The sequence below is a fragment of the Ylistrum balloti genome, unplaced genomic scaffold (genome assembly GCF_031769215.1).
Source record: "Ylistrum balloti isolate Yb309-2 unplaced genomic scaffold, AGI_CSIRO_Ybal_v1 Utg370742, whole genome shotgun sequence".
Lineage (NCBI taxonomy): Eukaryota > Metazoa > Mollusca > Bivalvia > Pectinida > Pectinidae > Ylistrum > Ylistrum balloti.
This window is the reverse complement of record NW_026782437.1, coordinates 129919-154171: the sequence shown is the minus strand read 5'-3', so window position 1 is coordinate 154171 and position 24253 is coordinate 129919. Positions and strand designations below refer to the sequence as shown.

General features: G+C 32.7%; 1 protein-coding gene across 1 annotated transcript in view; it reads left to right on the top strand.

Annotated features, from left to right (window-relative positions):
• The window catches only part of LOC132557989 (protein O-linked-mannose beta-1,2-N-acetylglucosaminyltransferase 1-like), a 41637-nt gene extending 17628 nt beyond the window's left edge, over positions 1-24009 (top strand). Inside the window, exons 15-25 of the mRNA XM_060222519.1 lie at positions 1762-1860; positions 2278-2373; positions 7302-7378; positions 11853-11946; positions 13551-13600; positions 13879-14005; positions 14222-14354; positions 15296-15448; positions 17248-17412; positions 18903-19034; positions 23876-24009. Of these exons, the coding sequence (XP_060078502.1) occupies positions 1762-1860; positions 2278-2373; positions 7302-7378; positions 11853-11946; positions 13551-13600; positions 13879-14005; positions 14222-14354; positions 15296-15448; positions 17248-17412; positions 18903-19034; positions 23876-23969 (1220 nt within the window). The 3' untranslated portion in view covers positions 23970-24009. The remainder of the gene's footprint in view (positions 1-1761; positions 1861-2277; positions 2374-7301; positions 7379-11852; positions 11947-13550; positions 13601-13878; positions 14006-14221; positions 14355-15295; positions 15449-17247; positions 17413-18902; positions 19035-23875) is intronic.
• Positions 24010-24253: the final 244 nt, after the last annotated feature.

Genomic DNA, 24253 nt, shown 5'->3' with positions numbered 1-24253 from the left:
ATCAACAATTAACAGATCTGTGATATTATCAAACCAACAATTAACAGATCTGTGATATTATCAGATCAACAATTAACAGATCTGTGATATTATCAAATCAACAATTAACAGATCTGTGATATTATCAAATCAACAATTAACAGATCTGTGATATTATCAAACCAACAATTAACAGATCTGTGATATTATCAAACCAACAATTAACAGATCTGTGATATTATCAGATCAACAATTAACAGATCTGTGATATTATCAGATCAACAATTAACAGATCTGTGATATTATCAAACCAACAATTAACAGGGTTGTGATATTATCAGATCAACAATTAACAGATCTAGGATATTATCAAATCAACAATTAACAGATCTGTGATATTATCAGATCAACAATTAACAGATCTGTGATATTATCAGATCAACAATTAACAGATCTGTGATATTATCAAATCAACAATTAACAGATCTGTGATATTATCAAATCAACAATTAACAGATCTGTGATATTATCAGATCAACAATTAACAGATCTGTGATATTATCAAATCAACAATTAACAGATCTGTGATATTATCAAATCAACAATTAACAGATCTGTGATATTATCAAATCAACAATTAACAGATCTGTGATATTATCAAACCAACAATTAACAGGGTTGTGATATTATCAGATCAACAATTAACAGATCTAGGATATTATCAAATCAACAATTAACAGATCTGTGATATTATCAGATCAACAATTAACAGATCTGTGATATTATCAGATCAACAATTAACAGATCTGTGATATTATCAAATCAACAATTAACAGATCTGTGATATTATCAAATCAACAATTAACAGATCTAGGATATTATCAGATCAACAATTAACAGATCTGTGATATTATGATATTAACAATTAACAGATCTGTGATATTATCAAATCAACAATTAACAGATCTGTGATATTATCAGATCAACAATTAACAGATCTGTGATATTATGATATTAACAATTAACAGATCTATGATATTATGATATTAACAATTAACAGGCCTGTGATATTATCAAATTATAAACATGATACCTTTTTTTGTAAATGTTTTTAAACTACCTTGTAATACAAAAATATTGTTATGAGTTATTAGTCGAGAACAGGACTAATTTCCTAGGCTCAATCACCTAAACTATCACTGTCACTGGAACTTCATACTTAAGGCCTAGGTTTAATGGTAAAATAGGACAACTTTTATCTTACCTGACATATTGAGATTTATTCTGGAGTTTGAATTAGTACCATTGATACTTATCAAATATGATGGGGTCTGTCAAACATTTAGTGTCTAGAATTTGTTCCTACACTAATTGATCATCTTTGCATTCTTGGCATATAATTTCTCATTTGATTGGAAATGAACTTATATTTATGAATAAATAAAATTAATTTATTTTACAACGATTGCAAAACAAAATTTTCAACCTGATATAAATCGCTCATCTTTGCCCGGATTGAAGCACACAAATGGGCTTACTGTGGGAGAAACCTGGAGTACCCAGGGAGAAAATGTCGGGCAGGTGATCGTAGGATATCAAGGTGGAAGGAAAGTGCTTTACCACTGTACCACCTGACTACCACTTATCATATTTGTTTACCTGGATAGAACCTTGGGAGGGATCTTATTTGGGATCCCTGATTGCTTTGAAAGCAGTTTCATTTCTTAATCTTTTAGTTTTAATAAGCAACTTTAAACTCTGGTTTTATCTTTTGTGTTTTAGTGGAAGGCTTAAAGGTGGCCCCAGATCCAGGTGGCTACCGTAATGAAGGCAGAAGGGCGTTTTGTAAGAAATATGATGGTTATGCAGACTTCTGTGAGGGTAAGTTGCTGTTATTTTACATGTTTATCCCCAACAGGGTGGCAGACAATACATATTGCAATAGACTTAGTTTGTTGGTCTTTTTGAGGAGGATTAGACAGCCATATCTAGTGAGTCATTTCTTCGTGTAGTTGTAAATCAACAAAGTATGCCTCATTGTAATGTGGACCAACAGAACATCAACACTTTCTGAGCAGGGGACGTGAATGTCATCTCAGTCATCTTTATGAACAACTGTACTGAATATTTATCACAATATTTTCGTAATATTAGTTATGGCCATTACACAACTGATTTATTTGTTTCAATTGGTATAAATTTCATTAATATTTTTCAGGTTTGATATTTAATCTGTATCATTTACAGTGACTCAATCTCAAAAATTCCATATCTGTATTTTTTTCCTCGTTGTTACAGGATCAAAGATCGATAAGATGATCTCTCCTGTTGGACTTGTGGACAAAAATCTTGTAAATAATCCAGTATTTGATGTTCCCATCATCATAATCCCAGGTAAGTAACACAAATAAACATCTCCAGTGTTATAACATGGAATCTAATTAATGGTTTATACTGTGGCCTTGGCACACAAGTGAATGATGATTTAACATCTCCAGTGTCATAACACCGACTCCTATTAATGGCTTATACTGTGACCAGGTCACAAATTAAGGGCTTCTGTTGTGACATAAACACCAGTTTATGTTTACAATGTGACTTAGACACAATAATTTGATGTATATATTGTTATTTGAACACATCTTATTGATGATTTTTGATATTTGATTTGTTGATGACTTTGTTGTCTGCAATCAATATTTCAATATGACATTTTGTTATGTTGGTTACATGATATCCTTTTATGTTACTTTTAGCAATAAATTATGGATTGGTTTCAAATTGTTGATTGGTTTCTCATTATTTATGTCCTTCACACTGTAAAATATTAGCAACACAAGAAATAAATTTGCATTCATGTAAATATCTTCTGGAATAAAAAATAAGTTTAATAAATAATGAAACACGAAACCTAAAAAAATATTAACTAAAATTGAAATTAAAACAAAATGAACATTGAAATGCTGAAAATATTTGCATCTGTCATAAATTTTAGGAGAGTTACTCCCCCTAGACCTCTGATGTTTTACTAATACTTGTCCCAACCTTATTTACCTAGATTTAGAAATGAGGAGCAGTTATAGGATTTCAGTGGGCCATTGCAAAAGTCATTCTGTTGCTAAAAACCTGTAAAACTTGTGCAAGATACCTTGTAATCCTTTTTGTAGCAGAATGTGTTTTTTATAACAACAACAAAGCTTTGCACCTGTTGAAGTCTATTGATTATAGCTTAAAAGGTCAAAGGTCACAATATATGAATATATCAACGGATTTAATTGATACTTGTATTATCACTATAATAGATCTAGAGTATCAATTTTTACACCATAGTTTTATAACAATTTCTATATACACTCTATGGTAATTTGGTGGTCATCTGTCAAGTTTAAAGGGTCAAAGGTCACGCTTGATCATCATTAACAAACCTTTTAAGAAGCATGCACATTGTAAATTAAATGACTTGGGAAGTCACTACCAGATTGAGTTAGCTTAGATGTCCTTGTATCATCAAATCTGTTAACCTCTGGTAGGATTTTAGTTATCAGTCATAGTTAAAAAGATAAAACCTGGGTATAGCTAATCACTTACAAAAAAATAATATTTGTACTAGTTAGTTGCTAGCTTTAGTCAGTTATGACATTTATATACTGCTGTCAACAAGTCATTGATGGTCAAACTACACATGAAAAAAAGATACTTTGATAAACAAGGTTAACTTAACCTGAAATATAAACCCATTCATTAGAAAAACAACTATTTTTTAAGATTCTCATTGAATACCATTTTATTTGAAATTACATGAAAACATATGCTAATTAGTCAGCTACATAATAGTTATGATATAAAAGAAGAACAAAATAGTAAATAAAAACATCAATTTGATCATTGATTTTGCTCTTGGCTGTTGATGCTCAAGTGGCACTATGAACTTACTGCTGCCGTTATAGCATGGTTGTACAATTGAACCCAAATTGTTCTAAAATGTGTTTTAAGTTAATTTGTTTTTTAAATGTTTAATGAAATTCTGTGGTTATCAAATGTAAAAGTCAATTAGTAAGAATTACTGTTTATTTTTATACATTTTACTTGGTGCAGTGTAAATACATTTTGATGCAAATACTGGAAATTAAAAAACTAATAAATTGACCCAAGAAAAATAATATATATATGGTTAATATAAATCCTCAATCCTAGGTCATAAAAATATTTGACATATATTCTGAGGAGTATCTTGGCAACAAGAAGAAATCAAGGCCATGATATTGGTAATAGAACATCTAAACACATACAAATTTGATAATGATTTGTACTAAAGTATTGGCAGCCCTTTAAATCAAACACCCTGTCACTCTTGATTTTGAAGGGATGGGGCTGGATACATTACATGAGGTTGGCTACGCTTAGACCACATACTTTGATTGTTTACTGTGTTAAAGCTGAGAACACTTCAGCCATAGCACCAAACTGTACTGCTTCCTAAATCACAGATTGATTTTTCTTCATTAGGGGGTGTGTCACCTTCATGTCAGAGGACATGTAAGATAAATATAACTCAGGTCAGTCCTAAATAAGATCAATGAATCGTCGTATTGACATGTAGTGGGTTTGCGAGCTAAGATATTATCATATACATCTATATTAAATGATTAATTTCTAATATCATCCTGATCCATTCTTATTTAACCCGAAGGTGATTTCAAATTGGATATTCATTGATAATAATTATTGTTAATAAATTGGATTAATTGATTTCTTAACTATATGATATATTCCAGTCCATATCACTTGGCACTTTCATTTTCCCATATGGTTATATAGTTCATAGGGCTGGGCAGATGAAACAGGGGAAGTAATTAAAATAAGTGTCTCTTTTGCATGTTTGTCAGTTGATCTTGATGGCACTTTGATTACTGAATTACGTATTGGGCCCTAGCACTGCTCCAGGTTGTGGGTTCGATGTTAACATAGGGCAGTGGCCAGGTAGTGGTTACAGGTCAGTGATTTTTCTCTGGGAATTCTGTCCTCGACCATCCAAACCTGGCACATCCTTAAATCAACAAGACATAAACAATAAATTAAACTAAATCAAGATTGGTAGCCTAAAGTAGTCAGGTCATTTGTCGGGCAGTTTCTGTTTATTTGTTTCTGCATCATATCTCAAGTTTGAGAGGCCCATTACACTCAGTTCAGTACAGAAAATGTATGATTGGGATTCCATTTCAGGTTCATAGGTCAAATATCAAGGTCAGTGTTACTATAAACACAATATCTCTAGTTCTGTTTTACTGATTATATTATAAATCCAGACATTATCTGTAATATTTTCGTAGAACATACTGCCGTAGGTTAAGGTCACTATTTCTATAAATACAACTAGAAAGATGATGTGAAAAAATCTTATTTATAGATATGAGTATTACATAATTTACTGATGAAGATTTTTCAATAAAATATTGAAACAAAATCAAGGTAATCAGGTGAAAGGTGAAGGTCAACTTTGAAAAATGTTACTGGCATGTTATGACATAATGAAGCAAAAATATTCATGGTCAAATGAAAGGTCACCAGTCTGAAAGAAGTCAAGGTTGCAAAGTTTAAGGTCAAGGTAAAATTTTGAATGTTTTACTTATAAATATTTCATGACAATGTTTCGAAGCAAAATTGACAAGGATCAAATAAGATTCCTAACTACAGGTTAAGGTCACAAGGTCAAATTTCGAACATTTTTCTTATAGATATTTCTTTTTTTTTGTAAAATTACGGAATAAAGTTTATCAGAATCAAATGAAGATTTTACCAGATCAAAGCTCAAGGTTAATATTAATTCAAAGTTAAGGTCACATTTTCTCAATATTTCTTTCACTGGCAAATATTTTCTTACAACATTCTGAAGCTAAATTGATCATTTAGAAGTTATTTGAAAAAGTCAAGGTCATAGAGTTAGTAGTCAAGGTGAAATATTTATTACTTTTACTGGAAAATATGATATGACATCATGAACCATATTGATCAAAATGGTATATGTGTATGATTACTCAAATGTCAATGTTGACATTCTAAAGATGATTAAAATGCAATGGAGAGCCGCTATACAGCAGCAGGATATAAAAGATGATAAAAAACACAAAGTATAGAGACCATCCAATCACACAACACACAATTAATTACTGCTTGGTTCACACAGTTTTAGTGCCATTAAACATACATACATCCAAGTTTCCTTCAGAGGTCTATAGTATTTATGATATTTTTTTTTGTATTCAGAACATATGAATAGTCATTCTTTTTCCTGTTAAGCTCAAGTTTAAAGTCAGACATATTATGTGACCTTTCTGATGTGTCAGCACTCTAGGTTAATATCTATATTGCTGTTCAGTAAATGCTATTTTTTTGCCCAGCAATAACTCACTCCAATGACTCCTGATGAGATTTTGTATTTTTTGCCTCCCGTCGGCTTATATCGTTTTAGAAAACAATAGGTATAAAATTAACAGTCGAAGTTTTTAAGTCAAGTCAGACAATAAAATTCCTGTATCTTTATAAAACTAATTGTTGTTTATGAAGACGTTAAAAAATATAAAAATAAACCGAAATTTCCATTCTTAAAGATTTAACTTCTGTAAATAATTTACATGTTTGAAATATTAAAAGTTGTTTCAATATCTTTTTCTTCATTAGATTTTCAAATGCTTACCTATGTTTTCTTACATACATATAACTCACAAACCAATACTGTTTTCTTGTTCTGTAATAAGCCCACCCAAGATTTTTTTGCAGGATGTAATATAAGGCTGTTTGGACATATCTTAAGATTAAAGTGTGGTGGTTATAGCATCTTGATGCATAAGTTAGTGTATATGTGCGTACTGACATTGTTGGGTAATGATATCATATACAGAAAACATCTCAAATTTAGGTATAACAAAAATGGTGTGACTTTAAGGTTTTCTGTTTGGTTATAGTGCCGGTATCTTAATCTGCTGTTTTATATCTCATCAGGTTTTCAATGGTTAACAAACAGCAAATTTTTATATGTCTTAGCAATTGATTTCAAACCAGCCAGAGCTCATTAGACCATTAACCATCAACGATGTAATAAAATATGTCAGATATGGTAACAGTGCCACACTTTTAATTTGACAAATTTTCTAAATTTGGTCAGTTTAAGGCGATAATGGCTCGTGATATTGATCTAATAAATTGGCCGCTCTAGATATTTGCACTTTGCTTAAGAAATGTGACAAATGATATTTGTTGAGTTAAAAGGGAATGCTGTCTGTAGTGTCATGTTTTTGATAACAGTTCTGTTTTAATTTGAACAGGAATGGACCATAACGCCCTTGTTCGTACTTTAGAGACCACCATCATGCAACCAGGAGTGCGCCCATCCCTTGTCACGGTAAGGCTAAATGCTAAATATTGCATCTCAAATAAGTTTTAAAAAAGAATGTGTACCGTAGACATGTACTGCAGAGCTATTGTAATATAAAAGCACAAGCAAACAGTCCATTTTTAGCCAACCATTATCAGATGGTTGACCATTCAAATAGCCCTGCATCTGCGGTTAGTCCGTCCATCCGTTCGTTCATCTTAAAACAAATTTTGTTATTGCTATTTCTTGAGAAGAACTAGATGGATCCCTCTCAAATTTCATATGTACTGGTAGGTTCCACTTGGTCAATAGTTGTGCATGTTTGATTTTGGTACTAATCCCAAAAACAAAACTGCTGACAGGCAGCCATTCCTGATTTTGGATGGATCTCCTAACTTTTGCATGGAGATTCTTCTTGGTCCCCTGTTGATTTTGCGACTGATTAGAAAAGCAAAGCTTACTGACAGGTGACTGATTAGAAAAGCAAAGATAACTGACAGGTGACTACCTTGGATTTGGCAGTTAAAGTCTTTGAATTATTATGGCTATTTCTTAAAAAAAAATTTAAAATTTTATATATTTAAGAACTAAAACAGAGTAAAGAAGATAAAAGAAGATGAAAAGATCCTACTTTTTAAGAACAAATAAAGATAAAAAATGGTTGATGTCAAGATCTCTGAAGATCTGACTTGTCATGTAATAAAAGAATCTTCATGGCAAGATGAAGCATTCCCAAATATGTTTAGTACAGCAAAGTAGGAAAACAGGTATATGTGCTTGATAGTGTGCAAAAATACACCCTACATAACTCTCAATGTAACCATGCAAACTTCTAAGGATTTTGAGTGACAACAAGGGTCAAATGACTTCCTTAGGGGAAAGACGAATTTTCCCTAAAGAACACTACTATGTAAAAAAACTCTTTATCAAGACTGTCTGTTGTTTTTCAAGACCGTCTGTCTTTAAAGACTAGTTGTAAATGAAGGAGCTGTAGGTGAAAGAAACAGCTGAAGACCACTTACATTTATGAACTGACCTGATACAGACCTATGCATATTTTCTGTTCCTTTTTCTTATCAATAATGTTTCAGCCATTTTTGTATTACAACCATAGCATTTCCTACACACTACCATTTCTGTAGTACTATCATAGCATTTGCATTTTCAGCTTGCCTTCCCAATCAGAACTTATTTTAATATGTAAAAGAAAGGCAAAAAATCATTAGAATCCTTCTACACACAAGATGTATTTCAAATAATGATTTAATTGTATCTTATATAAGTTCTCTAAAATATTCTTTATTTTGAAGTCTGAATTTATATGTCAAATTAGGTATTACATAATATCAGTATCATTATTTTATCAGTTGTGCTTCACATTGGTTAAGACTTGTTTATGGTGTAACATGGTCTGTGGTAAGAACAGCTGTTATGTTTATATAATTATTATTCAGAAACGAACATGTTTATTATTTCAATGCAGTTATCAGATACAATCAGTATCCAGGTTAGTCAGGTACCTGTGCAATGTCATACATGCCCCAAAGCACCTATTACAGGTAAAAACCACTCAGCTTTAAATTAAATTTGTATGATATGAATGGAACAATCTATACATAAGCTAAAATTGTTGCAGTATAGTTGTGGTAATGCACAACGCACCAAAGTTTCCCTGCTCAAGTCATGCATACATTGTGGATACAACTCTGATAGTATCACACATTTTGTACATTTGGTAAAATATTGTTGGCTAATATTACAAATTGAAAATTAAACTGAAAATTTGTGATCACAAGAATATTAAAACTGATCGGTGGTTATAAACGTCTTTTCTCATCCAGTTTTCCTATCATGCACATATTGTACATTGTGTAAAATTGTGCGATCCCACAACAGTAAAAGTGACCAAACAATCGATACAGACTTACATCTAATTAGCGGTAATGGTTAAAACCGTCACACTACCAACGTGTATATTATGTATAAATGAATATTTGAACATTTTTACAAATTACTTGTTCTATATATATTATTTATGAGAATGTATTTTAGTTATAATGTTTTAGTAAATTTTTATCATTTTCTACAAAATCCAAACACATTCTACAATGAAAGCATCATTCATAGCATTTCTGTCATCCTACCATACTGTTTGTGATGTACTATCATAACATTTCAGTAGTACTCTTTGGATCTGTTGTGTTACTGTACCTACAGTACAGTTGAGGTGATTTGGTTCTCAAACTTTGTGTGAGAGTAACAAGCGACAGGTGAGCGGGAGAGATTAGAATCACCCCGCGATCCCACCACAGCAAACAGTCGGGAACATTGCTCTCACAATTATGGCAAGTGATGGGAATTATAGACAGTCTTCGTTTTACCTGGGCAAAGTCGTGAGAAAATGGCTACCGCAGCATTGACAAGTAATGAGGATTAGGGAAGATGGCTCCTTTTTCTTTGTTATTATTCTCTCCACAAGTTTAACATTCTTGATATTGAACGTACTTTACAAAAATCTTCATAGGTCAAACACTTGTTCACTGTTCATTTTACAGTCATATGATAATGACTTACCTGCTTTAAATATATGGTCTTACTATATATGCTGTTTCCTGATGCAGTTCATATTGTTGAAATATTGAAAAAAGTTTGACTAAACAAAATACTGTCCAGACAATTTTTCCATCCATTTTAGGTGTATTGTTGACCTCTTCCCAGGGGTTAGGGGGTGGGCGTTAGGAGATGACCAGGACTTTTGTAATGTACATTCTATGAAGCTTAAGGCAGCTGTTGAATGTGGATATCACAACTTGGTAGAAAATTATTCTCTCCTACCTATATATGTATATCACAACCCTGCGATGTTGCGGCGGCTGAATCTACCAATTTATCACGTAAACATGTTGTGATCTCCCAGCATCACAGGTCAGCAAATCTGTCGCTCCTGCAGGGTTTTAGAGCCAAATCACCACAACTATACTGTATATTACCTGTATGTACCATGTCTGAACTGTTGCTGTCTTAAGATGGATCAGCAGGCATGTACAATGTTATAGTTTTTTTTTTAAATGTTTTAGACATTTAAAAAAATTGTAAATGATGCCGTCTCTTTATGAATCTGTTGATCAGGTTTACTTGAGTAAGATGGCCACATCTGCATGGGCACAGGGACATATATAAATCCTACTCATTAAATTCCTTCTTCTCCTATGAAGGTTTAACCAAATTTGGTTTGGAACAACCTTGGTTTGGGAATTCACTGTACTGTTAGTTACTAATCTATAAGTATTTAGTTTAAGGGCATATCAGAATATACATGTCATCACTTTCATATATATGTATACAAATCAAGGACATATTTCATTTCTGTGTAAGCAAATCTTCATTTAGAACAATCAGTCTGATTGCATGATTATACACAAGTATTCAGTTTGGACAGATAAATATATTTATATCTAACTTATGTAATGATTATTTCATTGTAAAATCGTATGAAAACAACAACTAAGACAAGAGATTTTAGACCTTATTGATGATAGGCTTTTTGCATTTGCTTTTAAGGAACTGCATGAAAAGTACAAAGCAGAGTGTAGTAATATAATCCTTTCAGGTTTATCCTGTACCCTAGTTTTGTGTGATTCTTTAGTAACTTGACATTTGGTCATCCGATGAAAGCATTTCTTTATCAAAAGTCTTGAGGGAAATTTAGTGAAACTGATACCTTTCTCTCATCTTGAATATATTTCCTGCTGGAAAAATTTGAAGGAACATTTTATAGTTCTTGATAAGAATTATACATTAATCTAGATTCAAAATATGATTTCAGAATGAGATTTATGGTGCCATAAATCAAATTTAAAACCCTAGTTTCTTGCACTTTTGGAGTACAAATTGCCGTCAATTTTTGATAGCCGTATTATATATTAGTACACATGTAAAGTAATGTCTTGTTGTGTCACACTTAATGCAGTTTTTCCAGATGTCATATTGATGCAACCAATTTTTCTCATATTTCATTTCTGACAATGTAGGCGTGATGAGATAAGAGATGATTTTGATAAAGCTGTTGACTGCGATATTTACGTATCAGTTTTCAGAGAGAGTGTGTTAAATGGCTGGCATTACTATTCATCTTAGGAGAGGATTTATATATAGTTCAAAACCCTTGTTAAGAATAAAACTACTATTAATCTTGAATTTTGAATCTTATATTTATTGTGGATTTAGCTTGTACATTTTTTGACTGAATTCTTCAATTATCATTATTTTACTTCGTTATGTTATGGCAAATAATGAAAATGCATTTGAAAAATATAGAAGGAACAGATTTGATTTGATATAAATTAACGAAAATGAGACAAGAAAATAAAAGAATGTTTTAAAGACTGAGTTTTCAGTCTGATAGAGTCTATGTGTTTTTCTCTGTTTTTTTTGTTTTTGTTTGTATATTATATTTATAGAGTGATATCTTAATTTCTTAATTCAATGGTCAATGTTTTAGGTAATGTGGGATGAAAAAACAGTGGAACATGCAGAACTGGCCGATCTTTTTAAATACAACAATCACAGCTTGTCTGGTAGTCTTAACTATATAGGTGAGCATAACCATCTCTGTAAGTTTACCATTTCCCTCAAATAAAGCATTTCAATTATTTTTTATTTCAGTAAATCATTTATCCTTAAGCTTTCTTAAAAAAGTATTTGTTGACCTTTGCATTCAGTGTACATATACAAGTGACCTCTACTTTAGGTGTTTGGTGACCTTTACATTCAGTGTACATATACAACTGACCTCTACTTTAGGTGTTTTATGACCTTTACTTTGAATGTACATATACAACTGACCTCTACTTTAGGTGTTTGTTGACCTTTACATTCAGTGTACATATACAAACTGACCTCTACTTTAGGTGTTTGTTGACCTTTACATTCAGTGTACATATACAACTGACCTCTACTTTAGGTGTTTGTTGACCTTTACATTCAGTGTACATATACAAACTGACCTCTACTTTAGGTGTTTGTTGACCTTTACATTCAGTGTACATATACAACTGACCTCTACTTTAGGTGTTTGTTGACCTTTACATTCAGTGTACATACACAACTGACCTCTACTTTAGGTGTTTTGTTGACCTTTACTTTGAGTGTACATATACAAACTGACCTCTACTTTAGGTGTTTGTTGACCTTTACTTTGAGTGTACATATACAACTGACCTCTACTTTAGGTGTTTGATGACCTTTACTTTGAGTGTACATATACAACTGACCTCTACTTTAGGTGTTTTGTTGACCTTTACTTTGAGTGTACATACACAACTGACCTCTACTTTAGGTGTTTGATGACCTTTACTTTGAGTGTACATATACAACTGACCTCTACTTTAGGTGTTTTGTTGACCTTTACTTTTAGGTGTATAACTGACCAGTATTTTATGTGTACTACTGACCAGTATTTGATGTGTATTACTGACCAGTATTTTAGGTGTATTACTGACCAGTATTTGATGTGTATTACTGACCAGTATTTTATGTGTATAACTGACCAGTATTTGATGTGTATTACTGACCAGTATTTTATGTGTACTACTGACCAGTATTTTATGTGTATAACTGACCAGTACTTTATGTGTATAACTGACCAGTATTTTTGATGTGTTACCTGTATTTTTGACATGTTGCTGACCAGTATTTTTGATGTGTTACCTGTATTTTTGATGTGTTACTGACCAGTATTTTTGATGTGTTACCTGTATTTTTGACGTGTTACTGACCAGTATTTTTGATGTGTTGCTGACTATAAATTCAGGGTATTGCTTAACTCGGTGCTGGCCCTTAATGATACTTATACTCCTCTTAGCATAAAAACTAATGACAAATACACTTGAAGTATTCAAGAAGCATAATTGAAGCATCCTTGGATCACACTTGGTATATTTTTGGACAGGACAGTAGATGGTATGAGGAATATATACTTGGAGGATACTTGACTAATAAATGAAACATTTGCAATAACATTTTCTATGCTTGTCAGATATCATACCTTAACAAGGATAGTTCCAACACCTGATTCTATAGAACAAACCTGAAATCATGAATCTTCAACATTTATTTATCAGGTTTACGCCTTTCTTTATAAATAATTTATCAATTTATAAATAAATTCTATTTTTCTCATGAAGAATTTTTGTTCTAGACCAAATGCAGAAAGCGTTGACAACTGGATGGGAGCTCCATACTGAAGCTGTGAGTATGCTTCCTGATATTGAGCAACTGTAATTCAAATCTTTGTTGTACTATAGTGGTATATGTGATTAGATTAGGAATGAATTGTTAGGTGTGATTCTCACCTGTGAGGATACATTTTAATTCCATTTTTGCAGATTTTTATGGAACGAAATATATGACTGAAATTTTGTCATTTTTTCGACAGCTATATTTAAGAATTTTAAATTTTGATTTCTTGACAATTTTATCATTGACATCTGTGTAAATGCACTGTATTTCTTATTTTGATCATTCAGAAATACCTGATAGTTTTAGAGGAGGAAATTGTCTTAGCTCCAGACTTTCTGTCCTTCCTTGGTCAGAGTTTGGTAGTAGTGGATTCTGATGCTTCTCTGCTGGGAGTGTCCGCCTGGAACTACAATGGTCAGTAATTCATTGTGATTCAAATTATGTTCAAGAATCAGATTGAAATAGATTACTTCAATATAAGTCAGTATCATTATAGATATTAATGTACAAATCAGGTGTCAGTTGACACAGAGATTTTGGTATTACAAGATGAATGTACCCTGGAAACATGATCACACATGAGAAAATTGTAACAGATTGCTATCTGATGATGAGTTTTACTTTCTGTAGGTTACGACACTACTTCTGGAGACAGAACATTAGCATATCGAGTTGAAGAGTTTCCAGGACTTGGATTCCTCCTGAAACGAAGCGTGTTCGACACTTATATGAAGAACCGCATGTCTGTCTGTTGCTCAAAAAGGTACAGAAATAATGAAATACGACAAATACAGTTAAACAAAATCCTTAAATTGAAATGATAATTTGGATAATTTATTGTTATTAAATTAGATTTTTATATGAATTCAAAACTTCGTCTATTTGCATGGAACTTACTTCTCATTACCATATTCATGCCACAATATGTCAATGTGTGTTAATAGGCCAATCATTACCAGTTGTTATTAAGGAGTGACAAACTTACATTAAATCAATGTGCTGTAAACCTATAGCTTTGAGTCAGAGGCAGTATGTCTGTCTGTGGGTCTTAGTGCAGGATAGAAATGTACAGTAAACAAAGACTTACATTATATCAATGTGCTGTAATAAGTCCATCCTATAGCGTTGAGTCAGAGGCAGTATGTCTGTCAGTGGGTCTTAGTGCAGGATAAAAATGTACAGTGAACATAGACTTACATTATATCAATGTGTTGTAATAAGCCCAAATATGTACAGTAGACATGTTAACGGTTGAAGAATCATAGATAACTACCATATGGTAAGGGAGTGAAATACTTTTTTTGGATGTCTCCTTACCATCTGGTGTTGTGTGTTTGTTGAAAGTTTAATAGGTGTTCCGAGAGAAGTTCTCTCTAGCTGAATGGTATATTGCAGCTTGTATTTACCAGGGTTACACACTGCCCCTCCAGGAAATAACTTATCATTGGGTTTTCAGGGGTCACAGCAATGCTTGTGAAAGTATTGCTCTGTATTATTTTCAAGTGCCTACATGGATGCCAATGTAACAGTGTTCATAACTAATTTGAATGTCTTTTTCTAGGATTTGAACCAGGAACCTCTGGCTTACTAGTCTAACGCTCAACCAATTGCAATAGAGCTAGATAGAAGCTCTCTGTAGTTGAGCGGTATTTTGCATCTGGTGTTTAATCAGAGACATAAATATACTTCTGTCTTCTACCTCAGAGTTTGGAATAATTGGGCATTAGCAGGAGAAGAAGTTGTTGGTGAAATCTTGATACCTGATGTCTCACGCATTTACCGTCAACCATATCAGACCTGGAACACCAATGAAGATTACCTAACGGAGCTTTTCAACAAGCCAAGACTCACCAATTTGTATGTTACACTATTTTGAGTTATGTTTATGTACTGTATACACATGCAACAGGTGTGCAAATTTCCCAATTCCTTATCAAAACCATTGCACAACCGGTGGAAGATTGAAGCCTGATGTTTCGATGACAACATGGTCACCTTCATCAGACAAAACACCTGTGTGGAGCGTTCTAGCACTGATGTACATAATGTATGAGATGGTTCAGTTCAGATGCACTGCAATTGTATGTACACTAAGGTCAAAATAGTGTGATGAGATGGTAAACAGATTGTAAACCAAAAAAACATACCAGATGGTAACAATGTACAAAGTCAATTTGGCTATGATTTGTTTAACATTTAGTCATACATCTTAATGTACATAGGATTATAGTGTAGCTGAAAAAGTTGGTAGATTCGGTACCATCTCATACACTATTATGTATGCAGTGCTAGTATGCTCCACACTGGTCTTTTGTGTGATGAAGGTGACCGTGTAGTTATCGAAATGTCACTCTCTAATTGTTTACTGGTTGTGTTATAAGATAAAGGTGGCGGTATAGTCATAGAAATGTCACTCTCTAATCGTCTACTGGTTGTGTTATAAGATAAAGGTGACCTTGTAGTCATTGAAATGTCACTCTCTAATCCTCTACTGGTTGTGTTATAAGATAAAGGTGACCTTGTAGTCATTGAAATGTCACTCTCTAATCGTCTACTGGTTGTGTTATAAGATAAAGGTGACGGTATAGTCATAGAAATGTCACTCTCTAATCGTCTACTGGTTGTGTTATAAGATAAAGGTGACGGTATAGTCATAGAAATGTCACTCTCTAATCGTCTACTGGTTGTGTTATAAGATAAAGGTGACGGTATAGTCATGGAAATGTCACTCTCTAATCGTCTACTGGTTGTGTTATAAGATAAAGGTGACCTTGTAGTCATAGAAATGTCACTCTCTAATCCTCTACTGGTTGTGTTATAAGATAAAGGTGACCTTGTAGTCATTGAAATGTCACTCTCTAATCGTCTACTGGTTGTGTTATAAGATAAAGGTGACGGTATAGTCATAGAAATGTCACTCTCTAATCGTCTACTGGTTGTGTTATAAGATAAAGGTGACCTTGTAGTCAAAGAAATGTCACTCTCTAATCGTCTACTGGTTGTGTTATAAGATAAAGGTGACCTTGTAGTCATTGAAATGTCACTCTCTAATCGTCTACTGGTTGTGTTATAAGATAAAGGTGACCTTGTAGTCATAGAAATGTCACTCTCTAATCGTCTACTGGTTGTGTTATAAGAACTTCTGTTCTATTGACATTACCAACTTAAAAAGATATTCCAAAACATATCAAATCCAGATATCTATATCTGTATTAGTCTTGTCATATACTTTTACTATTTCCTATTCTGTATTCTGTATTTGTCATGTGATCTTGAAGGGTGAAAATTGTTGTTGGTGAAAAAAGATGTTATACTGTGTGCTGTTAAATCATATAGATTTATCTGTTCAAAAACTTTATACATATAAATGTGTGATATATTATCATTTTTTTTTGCCTTCAAAATTTTCAATCTTAAACATGATGAAGATTAGACAAATCTCTATTTGTTTCCTGTTCAATCTTTACACTTGGTGGTGGCTAGGTCAGGACAACATCAGATATAGGGTTATATTGCTACTGTTACAAAACTATCAGATTTTGGTCATGGTGTTGCTTATTGAGCCTCTTGACTACTATCAGTGTTTGTGAATCTTTTCTTCATTTGACCAGCTGTTGCGAAAGCTTATAACCTCTATCTGTAAATGTATATTACAGAGAGGCTGGGATGAACCTGAAGGGCTTGTCTCACTTAATGGAGAGCAGCTATGATGCCTTACTTCATAAAAAACTAGCTTCAGCAGATGTTTTCACTGCTGACATGCTGAAGAACTGTATGACAGGCAAGAAGCAGCAGATTCTTTACGTGCCAATTGAGAAAAAGTAAGTTTTCAATTTCTTTTAGATTTAAGGGGGCGTGGCGGCGAGGGACTATAATTTTTTTCTCTATCTGTCCATCCTTGTGTCTGTGAAGATTGTCAGTGCTCTAGCAGCTTATATTCTTAAGGGATTCACATCACACATTTAAACACTTTTTATGCATCAAAATATTTTGTGAAATTTGAGTTTCAGGTTTTTGGGCCAAGGTCAATGTGGCCACTATTACTACTTTTAGAAAATCGTTGTCATTGCTCTCATGCCTTTGTTCCTCAAGGGTTTCTATTCAAACTTCAAACATATATAAAGCGTCTAATTATTTTGGTTAAGTTAAAGTAGAAACTTACTCAAACATGTATTCATCAAATACCCCATTTGTAGAGTTGGTCGCTGGTCCCCATCATTTCCTTATGTATTTCCTGCTATTTAACCTCAGATTCCTCAAACTTTTATTCCATGAATACCCGACATTCCTAGAACTAGCTTTTTTCTTTGTCGCTTCATGTTCACAGTATCCTTTCTCCCTCGATTTGTCGAACAGGCGTCATGCTTGCTAAAATTTATAATTAATCGTTCAGATCGCTCTTGTGAGTTTATACAAGGGGTCTGTCAGGACAGTAGATAGTAACCTGATTAATGGTGGAACAATATACATACCTGTACCGCCATCGGCTATGTTAAATAATTGTTAAGTTATCTGAGACAAAGTCTCATGGTGACCTATTGCTATCACCTTTATCCAGCACTGTGCATCATGCGTCCATAAACATTTGATCATTTTTAACTTCTGATTTCAATGAATTTTGCTGAAACTTTCCTTGGCCTAAGAACCACAATTGTGAATTATACAGTCCTCATCCCCAAAGGGACTGAAGGGCAGGGCCAAAAGTGGTTTAATTGACTCTATTTAAAAAAAATCTTCTTCTCAACATCCAGATATTGTAGAATCAAATACTCCTCATGAATGGAAGCATCTTAAGGTGCTTTACCAAAATGTTCATTTCATGGCCCCAGGGTCTCACATTTCCCTGTGGGGAGAGGGTAAAGTTTACTATAGTATTAATAGGAAAACTAGATTTTTGAGCATAATTTGTTTAGTTTCCATTGGAAATATTACAAACTTGGTTAGAATTATGAGTGAAAGATGAATCGTTTAATGGTATGCTCATTTTGATCCTGACTGACCCCCAGTGGTTGATGAGTGGGGCCAAAATGGGTCAAATTCACTTACATGTAAAAAATCTAAGATTAACTTACTGCTTCTTCAAATTGAATTATAGTACTTTTGCTATCAAGGTGGAATAATTCTTTAAAGTGAAAGATTTTACTTTTGATGTAAGGTTTAATGACTATAAAGTTGAAGATACGTATCATTTTCATTTAAAAGACATTGTGTATGTATTCAAGACTTTCATGATATTTGAGTTCCTTTCATATTATTTCTGAATGTTTTAGAATGATATTTTGATTGTATGTTAATGTCTCTCTATTTCCAGGTCAGATTTTGCTGTTTACTTTGAGCAGTCAAGTCCTCAAAACTTCACCATTTCAAACGAGTTATGTCGTTGTTTTGGTTTATATTCTGTCAAAGAGCAGAGGCCTAAGAACCTCCATAAAGGCATCATTAGGTAAGTGTTTTGTCTACAGAGTTACAAATATTACTTGTTTGACATACCTGTCCACTCAATGTGCATGGCCTTGAGAACTTAAAGTGGCATGGCTTGTCATATTCTTTTTTGTTTTCAGTTATGCTTCCTAAAGGGAAGCATAGCGTTGCCATTTTGTTCATGCATATGTTAGTTCTGGTGTCTGTTTGTCCATCCGTTTGTTCATTCATTATGGTATTGTCCAGAGCATATAACTATATCATGAAGCTTCATAGTAGATAGATTTTGATCAGGAGAAGTGAAGTGTACAAGAACCATAACTCTCTTTTGCTTAATTTAGGAATTATTGAAACTTGGTGTATACATTTGTCATACTAAGGTAATATTGTATACCAAATTCAGGGCCTGCAACTTCTTAATTACAGAATTATTGCTCTTTGATGAAATTTTGTGTCCAACAAAGTCGTTTTCAGAGAGCATTCATCAGTTTCACTGACATTTTTGTTTTACATAGGTTGCAAATCAAATGTGTACACTTTGAATAAAGTTTTTGAACTCTTGTATTACTTGTGCATTTGTCTATGATAGCAACTGATGTACAAATCACCTATCTTCTGGTTTAGTTATCTTCTTGTTTCAAATTCATGAAAATGTGTTTGTGATTTATGACCATGCTGAAAATTAATTTATACAATGCTCAATGGCTGTATAGATAATTTGAACTTTGAACTTCAAGTAACTGTGAATTGTGTACACTTATATGTTAAGAAACCGGTAGTTTTAGTTCTTGGGGGTATTTCAGCTGTGGTATGTCTTCAATTTGGGCATTTTACTTCATTATGTAATTTGTAAGTCCCCCAAGATTTCTATTTGGCAGTAAAGAGTTGTTGCCTCTCTTCAGGTACATAGCTCGGCCAGCAGCTTCGATATCTTGAGGTCTATTTAAGCATTTACTTGTTGGCCGGGTAATACTGAAGCACTACATCTGTTATAGCCCCTTAACCCATATTATTATAATGTCATAAACTGTTAAGATTCCTCTCCATGTGCCTCGGCGTAATTTATTCATAAATTGTACATATGTGTCAAAAAAGATCAAATGAATAGGTTAGCAAATTAAGAGTTCAGAGAAATGTTATAGTTTTTATATTTGTTTTCATACTATCAAGAATTTGAATTTTAGATATGGTATTGAGATGTTTTTCAACAGTCTTATACCATCTCTTTCACTAGGCCATAAACATTGTCATAAGCTCACCTAACTGGAGGTTATTTTGTCACTCCAGCATTGGTCTTACCATCAGCGTTGGTTTTTAAATGTTAAGTTTTTGATGCAATTGTTGAATGAGAGTATCACTTTTCTTGTATTTAAACTTAGATAATGAAACTTGGTGTATACATTTGTCATACAAAGATATTGTGCAGTGCACCAATGTTTGGGTCCATAACACCTTAATCACAGAGTTATTGCCCTTTGTTTAAATATTTTTGTGGACCATAACTTTGCTTCCATTGAAATAAAACTTAATGTATACATTGGTCATACTAGGAGGATGTACAGCGTACCAAATCTTATTCCTGAAACTTCTTGAAATACAGAATTATTGCCCTTTTTTAAAATTGTGTGTCCAATAATGTTGTTTTCTGAGAGTACTCATGTTTTACTGATACTATTTTTCAAACATTGTGACTTTGGACATTTCATGTCAAATTTAATCAAAGCTAATGTGAAGTTTTTGGTGCTGATGTTGAAAGACATTAGTTCCTGTTCAAATATCAATATAGTGGGATGTAGATAGTTAGTGGAGCCACCTCCTAATGTTAGTTTGAGGTTTAGAGATAAACAATGTGAGATGAGAATTTTCACAGTTGGCTCTATTAACATTTGATTTTATACTAAAATGACAAGAAGTGGGATATTAGATATGGTATTGGGACATTTACTGTATCATGTGTGTTTTCTATCAATATTTATGTTTAAATTACTTTGCTTTATATTGCTTGGCATCCTATTAACATCTATGTTAAGTTAAAGATGTTTGTGAATGTGTTTGTTTTTGGAAGGCTGTAATATGCAGTATTAGTGTGAGCGTGCCCCTTGGTGATGGTGCTGCCACAATAAAGTTTAATTGCAGAAAGTCCATAGAAGAATCTCAAGTCACATTATACTGACAACATGCAACACAGTTGTTACACTTCTACGATTTATGAATACATCAATGAGAGCAGTTGATCAGCACACCTATTACAAATATGTACCCAATTCGTAAGACAGTCCGAAAGACTTAGATATTATCTTCAATTATTTCACCTTTTTTTTCTTTAGAGGAAGGGAGTTTAAGGATATCAGTGTTTATGTAAGTCATCAGTGAACTGTAAATATTGTAATCTGCATTGATCTCACTATCTTAAATTTCCCTGAACATTATCCATTGAAATTGTCCATGAAATAGACAATGGAATACCCATTATGAAGAGCCCTGACGTACTGAATTAAGTAAAGAAAACAAGAATTAATAAAGATTCATGGCAATGAAGGCAGCCCAAGTTAACATGATATTCAAGTCCATGAATTTTAAGTGCTTGATCAAAATTTAATATTTTTCTCCATGAAATTAAGGGATTTTAATTCTTAGCTGAGGAATAGAATATATGGCCATTAAAATCCCATAAAAGCGACATGATTCATTAACAGTGCTATGAATATCCTTTGTATTTCATTTGTGAGCTTGAAATAGATTTAACAGTTTTTTCATGTCTATGGAATTATCAAGAACTGAACACCTTTCAGCTTGTGGCTATGAAATAGAGATACAGTGGTAAACACTTAGGAATCATTACTGTTTGTACAACACTATGGTGCTGAATTCTATCCTTGAATTTGGTTCATTGTGTACTGAATATGATCTAATGTGAGGTAGAGTATTCCTCCAGGAACAGCCGTGTGTAGTTCATTTGCCATATACCTTAAAAAGTATGTCAGTGTTTTCACTTCCATGCCAATTTCAAAGAGCATTTTACCTTTCTACCCAGAAAAACCACAAGGATAAACACAATATTATATTAATCCATTCTAGTATAATGAAATGGTAATGATATTGTATTGATTTAATAGAATTTTATAGAGCAAAATTTTCATTTTTACCCTAAGTGTCTTTGAAATTGAACAGAATTATACATGAAAATACACTCTTTTACTAAACATTGTTGAACTTATCTAATTAAGTTAATTTTGAAAATTGTAAATAAAACTGAAATGCTTTTGATTTAAAGCAGTGTTGAGGTCTGCCTCAAATTTAACATTATTTCTGTTAATACTTAATTGTCTCTTATTGAATAATTTTTTGAAGAAGATATATTTGTGAAGAATAATATTCAATAGAAGTTGTATGAATGAAGGCAGACTTTTGGAGAAATTCTGGAAGAAAAAAAAATTATCATTTTTGTTTTACTTTTTAAATTATTTTAGTTAATTTTGATAGGTCCTATATCATTCACTGTTTCTGAGGGCAGAATTAAATAAAAAGAAAGAAAGAAAAAAATGTTTACCTTGAGAATGAGAAACAAAGTCCTTCTCATACTTTTCTTGAAAATTAGTCCTCTTTTCTTTAATGCCTTTATATGAATTCCTAATGATCTTTTAAAACTGTACCTGTATATAGCTGTTTATATGAACTGTTTGATAGTACACACATTTTCATGTCATGGTTTATTGTGATCTAGGATGTATACGACATCTCCTTACAGAATTATCGCTAAAACAGATAATAACTACTTTGAGTACTTCCTGCATGTTATGACTCAACAGGCAGAAGCAGATTTTTACTGCATTGATGTTAGAAATGAACGGATGATAATCTGTTCATGAAAATATTCTTCTCTGTGGATAACTTCCATATTCTTCCATATTTACTAAAAATCTATTTTCCATGTATGATTCTTGAAATGATTTCTGAAATGATCAATTGAGAAGATTACTTGTAAAGATCAGGAGATTGTTTGACTAAAATTACTTCTTCTTTCTGTCATCTGCAGATATAAGATACTGAATTTCTGACACTTTTCAGTGTAAAGCTTATCCCTTGAGAACCGCCAGCTTTTCTCCCTCCCGTATAAATCAATAAACATATCCCGTGACAGATCAGAAATGTACAATGATCCTTCCTTTGGAGATGAATAAGGCAAGCAGAATTAGTTCTATCTGTGTTCAAACTGTTTATGGCAATAACTGCCTTGTCATTAAAACTTGGGTGCACATTTAATGTCACGTCGTGAAAATGTGTGTTGTACTTAATGTCTTGTCACTCAAATATATGTAGCCCATAAAAGGAAACCTAATGTCAAAAAAAATTGCCTCTTCTGTTAACAGGATCGACACAAGCATATTGCTTAACATCTGTTGGTTACAAACTTGGAAATTAGCAATGGTGTGCAAGACTGTGTTGAAAAGGGTGTATCTTTAAAATCAAAACAAAAAATAATTAAGTACCTTTACTTCATTTATAGAATTATAAACCTCAAGTCATTTTAATGTTTCAAGTTTTTACAGTTTTGCAGCCTAAAATTTAAAGCGAAGAGGATTTATTGTTCATGGACTTTGTACACCACAAATTTGTTCAAATCAGCATTGTCATAGTGTCAAAATAGTAACATTAAATGCCAGTAACCCTCTGTTCAAACTGACAGTTTTGTTCAATAATAAAATGTATATATGATACATATGCCTATATAAACATTAAATTTATTCATTTTGAATTCAATAAAAAATATGTAAGAGATAATAAATGGAAATACATAATAACTTTCTGTAAGTACAAATGACAAAGTTGATATTAATTTTAATATATGGTCTTACTTTTCAGGTTTTATTTTGACAGAAGAGAAGGCTTCTTGGTGGGATCGTCATCAGAAGAATTCTACAGACATAAACCCCCAGACTATAAAGCTATTAGGTAGAAAGAAGTAGTTCAAAAATACTCTGTGTTTAAAAGTTTAAAATGTGATATAAAATGGAACCCACTTAATGTCATGTCTGTTAATATCACGTTCCACTTATTATCACAATTCCCCCTGACAAATAGAACATGATATAAAGTGGGTTTCACTGCACTATTATTGGGATCAAGTGCAAATCTTCCAATTAATAAATTACACCAGTTCTTAACACAATATTGTATTTTTAGGATTTTCTTGTTCAATTGAAAGTATCTAATAGCTTTGAGACACAGCAGGAAATTGCT